A 14,168-nucleotide genomic window follows, 5' to 3' on the forward strand; every position below is an offset into this window, starting at 1 on the left:
TAACCAAAATGCTTTTGTACCAATAGCAGTTTTACCAATTGCAACAGAATGACCCAGAAAAGCACTGTGGAATTTGTGGGGACCGCAATTTGGTCCCCAAAAAGGACCCCTTGTCAGATTTTTGTATCCTAATGGGAACTTTGGGAGCACACATGGGTTCATAAAAAGCTGCGCGTGCACACACTACACGCACACACGCACACACTTACATACATGTACAGACTCGCATACACACAGACAGATTCAGACCCACAGATACTCACACACATACTGATACTCACTCACTCACTCACTCACTCACTCACTCACTCACTCACTCACTCACTCACTCACTCACTCACTCACTCACTCACACACACACACACACACACACACACACACACACACACACACACACACACACACACACACACACACACACACACGCACGCACGCACACGCACGCACACACGCACACGCACACGCACACACACACACAGGGCCTCCTCCCTGGCCAGCCTGGTTTTATTTAAGGTGCTTGTTTGCTTTTGGTTTCTCATCTCATCTCATCTCATCTCCTGCCAGCAGAGAAGAGCCCCTGTTTGTCTTTCTTCTGATGGAGAGAGAAAGGGATAGAGAGTTGGAGAAACGGAGAGAGAGAGGGAGGGGGAGAGAGAGGGAGGGAGAGAGCGAGCGGGCCCTTTCACCCCTCCTTTCTTGCTAACGGTCTTAGCCCCCTACCTTTGTCCTGGCCTTTCCCCTCCTTTCTTCTGCCTACATCTCTTCTCCTCTCTTGTTGACTCTTCTCTCCTCTTCTGTTCTCTGTCTTCTTTTCTGTTCCTCCTTCCTCATCTTGACTTCCCCCACTCCTCTCCTCTCCTCTACTCTCTCCTTTCTTCTACTTTTCTCTCCTCTCCTCCCCCCTGTATCTCTCATCTGGTCTCTCTTCTGCTCTCATCTCCTCTCCTCTCCTCTCCTCTCCTCTCCTCTTCTCTCCTCTCCTCTCCTCCAGTACTAAATGTCAGTGTGTGTGTATCTCCACTGACAGCACCTGTGTTCACCCCCCTGATTACCGCTGCTCATTAGTCTGTACATGCCAACTGCAACAGGACACGATAAGTGAGTGTGTGTGTCTGTTTGTGTGTGTGTGTATCTACCTTTATTTGTGCATCTACCTCTGTGTGCTAAGGCTGTAACGATACACCCAACCCACGATTCGGTTTGTATCACGATATATGACCCACGATTCGATATGCCCCACGATTTTATTATTTTTTTAAGGGAAAAAAATAAGAAGAAAATAAATTATGGGCTATATTTATGTATAGGGCTATGCTTTCTTTTTGCATTTACCTGCCTACATTATTTTTTTAGGTCTACTAAATGATGTTGCAGATATAGGCCTACCACTGCAACCTGTTCCCCAGGTGTTGACATCAAAGCACAACACAGAGAAATAAGGGATATTAGTTCACCAAGGAAAAATAGGCTTATTACAAATAGGCTTAAATCATATCATGCTGAGATGCTGACCATGTGTGAGAGACAGAGATGGAGAGAGAAGGGTCAGGGTTCCAGTAGGCCTAGGTAGCCTATAACAACTGTCTCACATTGTCAAACATTATCCAATTAATATCCAAACATTAACTGAAAACAACACTGGTAATATTTCGTCAGGAAACATGTTGTATTAAGTTACTTACAGAAATGCAACACTTAATTTTGATGTTTAATATTTTTTTGCAACTGTTTTGATCGTGCAGCAGCGCGCACGCGCTTATACAAACAAAACTCGAAATGAACATCAGTTATGTTCTCAGTATGCAACACGCACGTTGTCTTTTGTTTGGTTTTGTGATTTGACATTTTGAAATGGAGCATGTTTTCGCTAGGCAGGCTTTCAATGTGGGGAGGATTATAATGCTGCCTAATATCCACATCGATCTCAACGTTCGCCCGACTTCAGACACTCTTATGAGCGTATAGAGCTCTTTCAAAGCTCTTTCAAATTTGGGCAGGCGGAGCATCTCGCTCTCTCGCATTCTTTCTCTCTCTCTGCTCAACGTCTATCTCCACTCAACATACATCGGCGCATGCATGAATCAAAAACATCTTCACACGTTTGATAAAGCCTTCTTGGTCTGTTGTTCATTTCTGTGCTTTACCTTCCGACGTTTGCCCAAGTTTTTTGTCTCGCGGTCGCGGAGGTTGCTCAGGTAATGAATAACAACCAATGCACGTGCTGCTGGTTGGACGTAACATTTTACAGGAGAGAGGGGTGAATGGAAGTGTTACTAACTCATGTGCGCCCCATTTCTAATTGTCTTTGCGCGCATATACAAGCATTACGCGCATATGCAAGCATTTGCCTGTATCCTGCTGTTTTCTAGACTGAGGGGTAACAACTTTAAAAGGGCGCATCGCGATTCTGCGAGGAAGGTTCGCGATAGGGGTTCGTGGGTCTGCGTACCGCGATCCCTCGGTTCGATGCAATATCGTTACAGCCTTAGTGTGCGTGTGTGTCCGTTAGTGTGTTACAGGCTGAGATCTCTTTGTGCGGTGGTTGAAGGTGTGCGTGCGTGCGTGCGTGCGTGCGTGCGTGCGTGTATCCGTGTGTCTGCCTTTGTGAATGTGTGTGTGTTGGACGCCCAAGACCCATCTGCCTGTGTGGGGGTTGAAAGGCAGTGTTTAAACGCTGAAGGCCCCATGCTAGAGCTGAGGGAAAGCAAAACAGCGATGTCCGCTCACTAAGGAAGGTATGCAGCATGGTAATTGTTAGCACCTGGACCATTGTTTTTGATCTTCACTCACTTCTCTCTTTTTCTCTCTCCCCCTTCCTCCCCCTCTTCTTTCTCTGCCTGTCTGCCTCTCGTCCACCTCCTTCGCCGATACTTTCTCCATCCCTCTCTCTCCCTCTCTGAACAATATCTCTCTCTCTCTCTCTCTCTCTCTCTCTCTCTCTCTCTCTCACCCTGTCTCTCTCTCTCTCTCTCTTTCTCTCTCTCTCTACCACCCTCTCTCCATCTCTTTTCCTCCTACTCTCATCTCTACCCCTCTCTCTCTCTTCCTCCCTCTCCATCTCTTTACCTCACTCTCTACCTCCCCCCTCTCTCCCCCCCTCTTCACCTCCGTTCCTCCCTCCATCTCCAGTGGCCCCGTCTAAGCCGCGTTGCTCCTCGGAGGGTTCCTCTGAGGTGGGTAAGGACGTGGTGCTGCGCTGTGCCTCCAGCGACGGCACCAGCCCCATCAACTACGACTGGGAGAGGACCACGGGCACCAAGCTGCTGCCCGCCTCCGCCGTCACGGGTAAGAACAACACAAATTCATTATAATAAATAGATAACTGATAGAAAATAATACGTAAACATAAATAAATCAATAAATGTCACATGTAACATAATAAATAATAAATAAAACAAATATGACAAATACATAACATGTCCCTAATATCCGATTGGTTGCGTGTGTTCTCACATACCTGAGACTGCTCCTCTCACGGCTACAAAAGCAAAAGGAGCGACTGGCACACTGGCATTATAAATACTTATTTGGAAACCATGTTTACTATGATTTGTGTATTTGTCTATGCTACCAGGCAACTGCACCTCCTTCGAGATCAGCGCAGTTGCTCTACTGTACTACTACTGTACTCTATCCTTCCCAGGTGCAGGAGGAAAGCAAAAAAAATCTATTGCCATATGCATCCTAAACATGAATTCATTTCACAATAATGCAGCATGCATCGCAGACATATATCATTTTTGCATTGGTAATGTCAGTAGGTATACTGTAGGTGAATAAATAAATAAAATGTAAAGTGAAGTGCAGTATATGCTGTACTGTACGTCCCAAACATTAATTCATTCAGTTGGCAGTGACAATGAGCGTTTTTTTCCACCCACCACATCAGCTTTTTGGTAACACTTTATTTTAGGGATACATCTATAAGCACTAATACATACAATGTTAATGCCTGCACAAGAAACTTGTAAGGCATGTACTAAGTAAACGCTAAGGCCTACTAGGTCCTTACTAAGGTTAAATTGGTAATGAATCCCTTATTGTGCATGAACAAGACATTTGCGAATACATGCCTAACAAATGTTTGATCTTGCTTTGTACATGCCTTACAAGTTACTTATACAGAAACATTGTATGTATCGGTGCTAATAGATGTATCCCTAAAATAAAGTGTTTCCAGCTTTTTAACAGACAAGATGTCACTCATACAAACATGCCCACAAAAAACGACCACACACCATTAGGATAGAATTGCTCCAAACAAACCACCACAGCTGCACACATTTCATTATTGTTTGCGTACAAACGTGCACACGTGCGCACGCACGCACGCACACACACACACACACACACACACACACACACACACACACACCATGCATTATGTAAAACGTGTTATTATATACAAACGCATTCCGCCATCTGTCTCCACAGACGGTATTAGCGGCTCCCTCACCATCCGGAACGCTAGCGAAGCCTTCTCCGGAATGTACCGCTGCACGGCCAAGAACCCCGTGGGCAAACAGGACTGTGCCATAGAGCTCAGCATCATCCCTCGTAAGTTACCACTTCTACGGCCTCAGCAACTTCTCCGCATGTCTCTTCTCATCTGCTCTTGCTTCCAAAAGAAGTCCAGTTGCCTATGACTACATTTATGAGGGCCTGAATGAATGTGAATTTTCAGGCAGATAGCTGAAAGACTTTTCTCGGCTCAGACATGAGGTGGAGTAACGGCAATTAATGCCCATAAATAAATTAGTAATTGCCGGTTGATATGCTGCAATGCTTTTTCGATAGCCCATTAAAAACAAACAAAAAACAGTGGCAGTGGCTGTCGTTGCGCCGCCCTGACGTGTACTACTGCTGAAACATCACTGCCCTATATACAGGTGGTCTGGATAGGGTACCTGTACATGGGTCAGTGACACAGTAGCTCACAAATAAGTTATCGGGAAGTTTTCACACAGAGATCCAAGTTTCATGTTGGTCCTAGTGGAGATATACCCGTCCATGAGCTGTGTGTCATTGGGTTGTGTTACGAGTCCTGCTATGTTGTGGTATTGTATTACATTGAATTGCATTGCGAAAGCTTCTACCCAAAGTGACTTACAGAAAGAGGACATGATTAGCAACGTGCACTGTGTGGGGAATTCAGTTTACATAAAACCTTTCGAAAGTTGGGAGAGTTGACCTTACTCTTATTGCATGATGTGAAACAATTTGTTACTTTTTCAACCTCTATGAAATGCATTATGTTTGCAAAATGACCTTTCCGGCAGACCGCTCTGTTTGCTAAATGACCTACCCACCCCCAATATAGCCGTCAATGTTAGTGGCTAGTGTTAGAGTTAGTCATCTGCATTATTATTGGTGTATGCTTCTTAGATCACGTGTCTGTGTTGTTTTCTCCTCTCTGTCCCTACCAAAGGAGCCAACTTCAGCTCAACATTAAGGGGTCAGAATTGTAGAATGTTGTGATGACTGAAGTGTGTGCACAGGCAGAGAGGGTGTTTTTGTCCCTCCACCTTTTGGGGGGTGAAAAAGGTCCGCACCCCTCATAATTTGGCACCTATGCAGCCTTCACCATAGTGACCCAGGGCATCTCTATTATCCTAGTAGTTATTCTTCTACTCCAGACCACTTCCTTCTTCACCTAACGTCACCTCTCTCTTGCTCAGTCCTTTCCAGCCCATAACACATAGTGGACATCATAACAGCATCTGTCGTCTGTGCTATCCTAGTAGTTCTAGGTTCACCTGTCTGTGTCCTTGCAGTTCTAAGTTCTGTGTTCTAGTAGTTCTAAGTTGTGTGTTGCTCGTCTCCTCCCCAGCGCGTAACATGGGGGGCATCATAGCGGCGTTGGTCATCTGTGTTATATTAGTTCTAAGTTGTGTGTTCTAGTAGTTCTAAGTTGTGTGTTCTAGTAGTTCTAAGTTGTGTGTTCTAGTAGTTCTAAGTTGTGTGTTGTTCGTCTCCTCCCCAGCGCGTAACATGGGGGGCATCATAGCGGCGTCGATCATCTGCGTGCTGCTGGCCCTGATCATCATTGCCATAATCCTCTTCTGCTGCTGCCGCGCTCGCAACCGCAAGAAGTACGAGAAGGAGATCTCCTATGAGATCAGGTGAGCTGGAGAACACACGCACACACACACACACACACACACACACACACACACACACACACACACACACACACACACACACACACACACACACACACAGAAACAAGAAGTACGAGAGAGAGATCTTCGAAATCAGGCGAAGTGGAGAATGCGTACACACACACACACACACACACACACACCCAGTCTGAGTCATGCGCGCACCTACACATGCACACGCACTAATACTTATTACTGTATATACACCAAATACAGCACGGAAACGTTATTAGTCCCTGAGAGAAATGAAGGTCCCCGAGGGAAATTAAAGAATATGTACAGTGTACACAATATTCACAAGTACATAAAGTCAATAGTTGAGCAGTTCATTATGTGCGTTTGAAATTAATCAAAACTGCAACATGACTAATAGCCCTTCCGATATTATTGATATGTGCTTAAAAAAACATTCTCACTTCTCTGTACATCTCTCTACCACAAAATATACCCATTTATCTCTTGTTCAGTAGATGAAATGACATGCTGTTATGATATTCTCCAGTGGGAGAAGCCTGTCTTTCCGCAGCCAACAACTCCTGCAAGCAGCTCTTGCAAGGCGAGCCATCTCCTCTCCTCTCCTCTCCCGACCCTGCAGTGTAAATGCCATTTAGCCATTAGAGTGCGATATATCTGCAGTGACGCGCACGAAACTGCAGCACAAGGCCCATGGCCGATCGATCAATACCCCTCCGCACACCTGTGTGTGTGTGTGCGTGCGTGCGTGTGTATGCGCACGTGTGCGTGTGTATGCGCACGTGTGCGTGTGTATGCGTGCGTGCGTGTGCATTTGCGTGTGTGCGTGTGTGTGCGTGTGTGTGTGTGTGTGTGTGTGACCTTGCCATTGCACCACCAGCACAGTCGCTCCTCGACTTTTCTTTCTTGCACATCACAGCACTTGTCGCCACATGGACATAGATGGTGGTGCAAAGTCCCCCAGAAACAGGACCAATGTCTGAACCCCAAGTGTGATTAATGGCTTTTTAAATAAATCCGAGCCTCCGCGATGGTGGTACATTCCAGCGCCTTTGGGTGGGGGTGATGTAAGTGCGGCGGGCTCAATTTGTGTTAAATGGAGGCAAGAGTGGTGGAAGAGGGGTGATGGATGAGGGCGCGATGGAGATGCTCGAATAGGAGTCCATGGGCAGGGCTGGATTGGCCATCGGGCATAGCGGGCATTTCCCAAATGGGCCCTGCACCCTTGTGGGCCCCTATTTTCAGAAATGGTTTTTTTTTTATGTTAACATTTCTGAAAATGCGGGCCCACAAGGGTGCGGGGTCCACCAGTGAGTCAGTTCTGCATCGCTAGTTATGAGGGGCCACTTTAAGCCAAAAGTGCCCGGGCCCTATGTCTCCCCCAGTCCATGGGGCGTCCAGGAGCAGCACTCCTCCATGCTTCCTATTCTTCTCGCCATGCTTTTTTAGTCACATGAACACGATTCCATACACCACTATGTTGGTCACAAACTGGACCCCGTTTCTCCCATTTTTGCCTGGAGCGACATATACGCTGCATTCAGGCTGCATTCTTGAGATTTTAGGTTTTTTAAAATTAAAATATGGATATGTTAGAGCTGCATGAACACATTCCAATGCAAGATGATAGTCCTAGCTTTTAAAGGGACACTGTGTGAGATTTTTAGTTGTTTATTTCCAGAATTCATGCTGCCCATTCACTAATGTTACCTTTTTCATGAATACTTACCACCAGTATCAAATTCTAAGTATTCATTATGACTGGAAAAATTGCACTTTTCATACATGAAAAGGGGGATCTTCTCCATGGTCCGCCATTTTGAATTTCCAAAAATAGCCATTTTTAGCTGCAAAAATGACTGTACTTGGACCATACTAGAAAATATTTGTTTATTACTTAGTAAACTTTCATGTAAAGATCAAATTTGGTAATAGGCAGCCCAGTTTCAATGAGCAGCTTAGTTGCAGTACCTTTCTTGACCATTTCCTGCACAGTGTCCCTTTAAATGCAACTTTTTCATTTTTATGTGCTTCGGAGACTGAGATACTTAGGTCTTAATAGGCAGAGGGCACCCTTTCCCAAAAAGGGCTTTGGCTAAAACGGGTTAAGAGGTCTGTTAAACTATTTTCCTCTCTGTGTTGATGTATAATCACACTTCAATGATACCCACAGGCTCACTTTCACCTAATGTATGCATTTCCCTGGAGAGTGTTGATGCTAAGTCCTAGTGATTGTCTATGAGTCATGGTTGTCATTGCTGCTTTGCCTGCGTGTCATACTTTTTATGATATTAATTTTAGCTACAGCTTTCCATGTCATTGTACCTGTGCAATGTCGGGGCATTCGGATAATACCTCTGCTTGCATTTACGCTTACAGTGCATGCTGCTAGTCATTCCGCCTGCATTTACGTTTACATTGCTGATGTGATGCGCGTGCGAGGCAGACCATCTGCTCGGTTTGGCAGTTGTCATAGGTGATCTGTGTGATGGCTGAGGCTGGTCAATGGTGGCGGCACAGCAGCAAAAGAGCCAGAAAAGCTGACAGACAAGAGAGAGAGGGGGCAGAGAGAGAGAGGGGGGGCAGAGAGACAGAGAGAGGACGACAGAGAGAGAGAGAGAGAGGGACAGAGGGGGGAGGGCAGAGAGAGAGGGACAGAGCGAGCGAGAGGGACAGAGCGAGGGAGAGGGACAGAGCGAGCGAGAGGGACAGAGCGAGCGAGAGAGACAGACGGACAAAGAGAGATGGAGACAGACGGATAGCAGACAGAGAGACAGAGATAGGCAGACGGTCCACATGCCAATGGGTGCATGTCATCCACACACCGTGCTTCCTCTTCCAGTCCCCGGCTCTGCCCTGCCCTGCCCTGCCCTGCCAGCCAACAGATAAACACACACACACACACACACACACACACACACACACACACACACACACACACACACACACACACACACACACACACACACACACACACACACACACACACACACTAATTCAATCTCTCACAAAGAGGCACAGACACGTGCACAAACACGGACTTGTGTGCACACACACACACACACACACACACACACACACACACACACACACACACACACACACACACACACACACACACACACACACACACACACACACACACACACACACACACATAATACAAATAGGTAGACAGACACCCATGTGCACACAGTGCAGAGCCAGGGATAAAATGGTTGTCGCGCCATCAGCTCTTTCCCCCCAGCTTTTCTTTAAATGAAAGGCTGGAGTAATCACTTTTAGAGGTCTGTTTGTTCAGTCGATCCCTGCCCCAGCTCTGTCAATGCCTCCTCTGCCCTCCCTCTCTCCTCTCTTCACCCTCCCCTCTCTCTTTCTATCTATCTCTCTCTCTTTTGCCATCCCTCGTTCCCTCCCTCACCTCTTTCAACACAACTTTCTACCCTGCCCCTCTGTCCATGCCCCCCCCACCTCTCTCTTGCTCTCTCTGTCTCTCTCATTTTGTCTCTCTCTCTCCCTCTGTCAATGCCCCCCTACCTTTCTCTCTCCCCCTCATCCCTTTCTACTTCCCAACCCAACCCCACCATCCTACCATTGACTGCCTGGCTGTCCTTAGAAGCAGCTTTTTAGGACAGCCTCAGGGTCTATGGCCCCAACACCTAACAATCTCTCTCTCCCTCTCTCCCTGTCTCTCTCTCTCTCTCTCTCTCTCTCTCTCTCTCTCTCCTTACTGTCCTCCTCCTCCTCCTCTCTCCCTCCCTCACTCCCCATCTTCTCCTCTGTCTCCCTCTCCGCCTCTCCTGTCCTCTCCCACCTCCCACCTTACCTCGTGTGTCAGTGCCTGGTGGCGTGTCACTGTGGCCGCGACAAAGGGGATTAACTAGCCCACAGCAAGGCTGTGACAAGAGGAAAGACCGGCCAGCTCTCTCTCTCTCTCTCTCTCTCTCTCTCTCTCTCTCTCTCTCTCTCTCTCTCTCTCTCTCTCTCTCTCTCTCTCTCTCTCTCTCTCTCTCTCTCTCTCTCTCGTGAATGTTCTCATTCACCCTGTCTTCACCCTGCTTCTCTCTTTCCATTCAGCGGACTGTCTCTCTCTCTCTCTCCTCGTCTCTTGTGCCCTCTTAAACTCTCTCTTCACAGACTCTCTTTTATGCAGTTCTTTCTCCATGTCCGTGTCCCTCTCTGTGTTTTCTTGCTCATTGAGCTTTTGTTGGCTGTTGATTGCTGGTTAATTTGGCTGCATGTTCTGGGCTTCAGGGAGCCCCCCCATGAGTGAAGGAGGGTTATGCTGAGTGCTATTAAGCTGCGGCTGCTGTCTGGGTCTGGAAGCCCTGGAGACAGGGAAGCCGACAGGGCGGGTCCATATGGGTCAGCTGTCCGGGGCCCAGGGAAGAGAGGAGGGGACGCCCAGAACTGGGTCCACACTACATTGTATGTTGGGTGGCTGGGGGTGGACTTTTAGATGGCGTCGTGCTGGGTCCGCTTGTGGCTTTGCTTGGGCACAATCCCTGGTGCTGAACAAAAAAGTGCACACTCACACAGTTTGCACACTCCTTTGGGTTTTTGCCGATATGTCCCGGGCCTGGCCATAGTTGTCAGTGGCCCTGCTAAGGGGCAGGGAAGGGGGTGGTGGTGGTGGAGGGTGAAGGGGGTGACAGAGGGCTGCTTGGCTGGATGATGTGGGATCCCCAGGAGGGTGGAGGGGCATGATGCCGAGGGCTGCCACTTGGCAGCGGCCTTGCTTGTCCGGGGCATTCCTCCTCTGCCTGGCTGCCCCCCGTCCTGTCCTGTCCTGCCCGCCTTGCCTTGCCCTGCCCGTCGCTCACAGTGGAAGTTGGCACGCTGACACTGGCACCGATTTCGGGTCTCCGCGCCTGCCACCATAGCTGCTACTACGTCCGTTAGTCAGGGTTTTTCCTTCTCCCTCTGTCTTTCTGTTTGTCTCTCATTCTCTATATTTGTTTTTCTATCTTTTTGGTTTTTTCTGTTCCTCGCTGTCTGACTTCAATCTACAGTATCTTGAACAGCCTCTTGTTTGTCTTTTTTTCTCTCTCACCCTCTCTCTCTCTCTCTCCCTTTCCTGTTGTTCTGGTCCCTGTTCCTGGGCATAGGCCATGAAGAGGTTTGATCAGCTGATCCAGAGTCTGAGTTAACATTGAAGAGTAAACATGAAAGATAATCCCAGCAATGATGTCATACATGTGCAAATACCCACACCAGGTGACCCGACTCTCTAAACACATATGGGGCCCTGTGTAACTTTGTACTTGGGCAAAGCCAACAGATTGACGTCGGAAACCTTTTAGGAAAGCACGCTTTCGCATCAGGCGGCCTGTGTTCCTCCTGCGCACCAGCAATCGGCCGTTTCCTGCCCAAAAACTGCTCTCAGCACGGGTTTGTGTTGCCAGGAATGACTAATAGGCTGCTGTGAGGCACGGCCTCTCTATTATTTAAGCAGATGGGTTAGGAATGTGATTTCGAGAAGGTCCCCTGATCACAAAGTCCAGTATCGTTGCGTGACTGTACCGTATCATTTATCTGGGCCTGTTCTGCCACATCAGCAAGACATGCCATCCAGTATTCATGGCCAAGGACAGATGACTACACAGGCCTACCGGGCCCAGCCCCAGGAGCCCAACCGTCAAGACACTTATGAAGCCTAAGCCTCTGTATTTCCTTTCTCATATTGTAGTAAAATCACACTTTTGACAACTGTATTTTAACATTTTTGGGGGAATAAACCCCCGAATCCCCAACAACATAGGATCTCAAACATCTCGTTTAAAACCTTGAATCTTTACTGTAAACTAGCAACACCCATGGATGGGGGTCCTTTCTTATTGTCTGGGCCAGGGGCCCATTGAGTCATAATCCGTCCCTGATCACGCCGAGTTTAATTAGTGAAGTACACTCCACTGGAGAAGTGGGGAATAAACAGGGCCGCAGCCTTGATTACCTGAGCACACTTGATTTCACTAAACGAGGGCATGACGCACGCACGCCCTGCGGCAGGGGCCGGCCCACTACACATACAGTCACACTGACACTAACTTTCCCCCTTGCATAAGAGGAGCAACACTCAACACTGCAAGAGTTCCCGTTCTTCTGATTTTGAAGTGTTTAGGCATTTGGAAATTACACATTAGTGTTCCACATATGTAATTATTATATCCACATTACACCTAATCATATATTAATACAAGGTTTTTTTTCCCTCATGTATGCATGTGATTTTTAAGGACTGTAGTCCCTGCTTTTACTCATTAGAATAATAAGCTTGTAGTATATTTTCCTTAGCCGCACTCCGCCCTACTGGTGACGCTACGCCTTTCGGCTCAGCTACACACAGTAGGGCCAGGAGCTTGCTCAATCCCGCTACAGCGGGATCTCCACCCACTTTATCTGCAACCAATCAACTGAGCATGTGTAGAGGCGTGTTCAAGGCAGTGACGTGGTTTAAGCAGAGACGTTCTATTGGGCTAAGAAATGTTTGGTTTAAACTTCGGCACAGCCCTCAACCAGTAGCAAGCCGAGGGAGGCGGGTTAACCAGGCCACGGAAACACTAATCGTTATAGTCCTGGTCAGACCAGAATTGCGGTACGTGATCTGAAGTCTACTGTATGAAAATCAGGCAATATTTTCCTGCTCTTTGGCCAATCCCAACCCTGTGTGATGTCAACTCCTGTTTTTTTCTGCTGCCCCATGCCCCAACCCCTTCCAAAGAGTCGTATTTTGCCATATTATGTGGACTATCTTAGCTATCTCAAGATCTATATTATTGTAGCATATTTCACCTGTGTAATGTCTTATCCCCTTTCTCTCCCTGTCTGTTCCCTGTAGAGAGGACGTGCCACCTCAGCTTCATATTGTTGTATATTTTACCCTAGCATGTATGCACCATTTTAACCCCCTGTTCTCTCTCTCTCTCTGTTCCCTCCGTCTAGAGAGGACATGCCCCCTCAGCTTCACATTATTGTAGTGTATTTTGCCATACTATGTGCACCATCTTAACCCCCTGTTCTCTCTCTCTCCGTTTCCTCCCATCCAGAGAGGACGTGCCCCCTCCCAAGAGCCGGGTCTCCACGGCGCGCAGCTTCACCAGCGTGGGCAGCCAGCGCTCCTCGCTGGGCTCCATGTCGCCCTCCAACCTGCACGAGTACGCCACCCACAACAGCAAGTCGCAGTACGACAAGATCCCCTCGGAGGAGTACGAGAGGCCCCCCAGCCACGCGCCCCTGCCGCCCCCCGTGGGGCCCAAGCCCATGGGCCCCAACCTCAGCCGCATGGGGGCCATCCCCGTCATGATCCCCGCCCAGAACCGGGACGGCAGCATCGTCTAGCACCGTCTAGCATCGCAACTCTCCTCTTCCTCCTTTCCTCCTCTCTTCCTCCCCTCCACTCAGACTCAAGTCACCAGAACAGAGATGGCTATATCAGTCTAGCATAGTCTCCTCTCCTCTCCTCTCCTCCATCAATAAGATGGACCCTTCACCCACAACCCCCCCCCCCATAATCCTCATCCAAAATTGGTTGATCAAAGTTGCTCTACCAAGCAACTCTCCTCTCCTCTCCTCCCCTCCTCCAATTCTCCTGCTCTTCTCTCCCTACTGGACTTTTTACTGGCAGAACTGGGAATTCTCCAACATCCAGCAACTTTCCTTCTGTCTCCTGCCCTCGCCTAGACTCCTTATTACCGTAGCAACGCCGGCCTCTCTGTGTGACTGCCTGTGTGTGTGTACAGTACGTATGTGTATAATACTGTGTGCGTTTTGATTGTGATAGTTACCCCACTACGCACTGAACCCCCCCCCCCCCCCCCCCCCCCCCCCCCCCCCCCCCCCCCCCCTCCCCCCCCCCCCCCCCCCCCCCCCCCCCCCCCCCCCCACCCCCCCCCCCCCCCCCCCCCCCCCCCCCCCCCCCCCCCCCCCCCCCCCCCCCCCCCCCCCCCCCCCCCCCCCCCCCCCCCCCCCCCCCCCCCCCCCCCCCCCCCCCCCCCCCCCCCCCCCCCCCCCCTGGACAACATGGAGGACAATTGA

General features: G+C 48.8%; 1 protein-coding gene across 1 annotated transcript in view; it reads left to right on the forward strand.

Annotated features, from left to right (window-relative positions):
* Window positions 1-13,940, forward strand: part of cxadr (CXADR Ig-like cell adhesion molecule) — a 91,638-nt gene extending 77,698 nt beyond the window's left edge. The window contains exons 4-7 of the mRNA XM_063203269.1: window positions 3,130-3,285; window positions 4,435-4,557; window positions 5,984-6,122; window positions 13,181-13,940. Coding sequence (XP_063059339.1) covers window positions 3,130-3,285; window positions 4,435-4,557; window positions 5,984-6,122; window positions 13,181-13,472 — 710 coding nt within the window. The 3' untranslated portion in view covers window positions 13,473-13,940. The remainder of the gene's footprint in view (window positions 1-3,129; window positions 3,286-4,434; window positions 4,558-5,983; window positions 6,123-13,180) is intronic.
* The last annotated feature ends 228 nt before the right edge of the window (window positions 13,941-14,168 follow it).

Source organism: Engraulis encrasicolus, chromosome 7 (genome assembly GCF_034702125.1).
Source record: "Engraulis encrasicolus isolate BLACKSEA-1 chromosome 7, IST_EnEncr_1.0, whole genome shotgun sequence".
NCBI classification, from domain to species: Eukaryota; Metazoa; Chordata; class Actinopteri; order Clupeiformes; family Engraulidae; genus Engraulis; species Engraulis encrasicolus.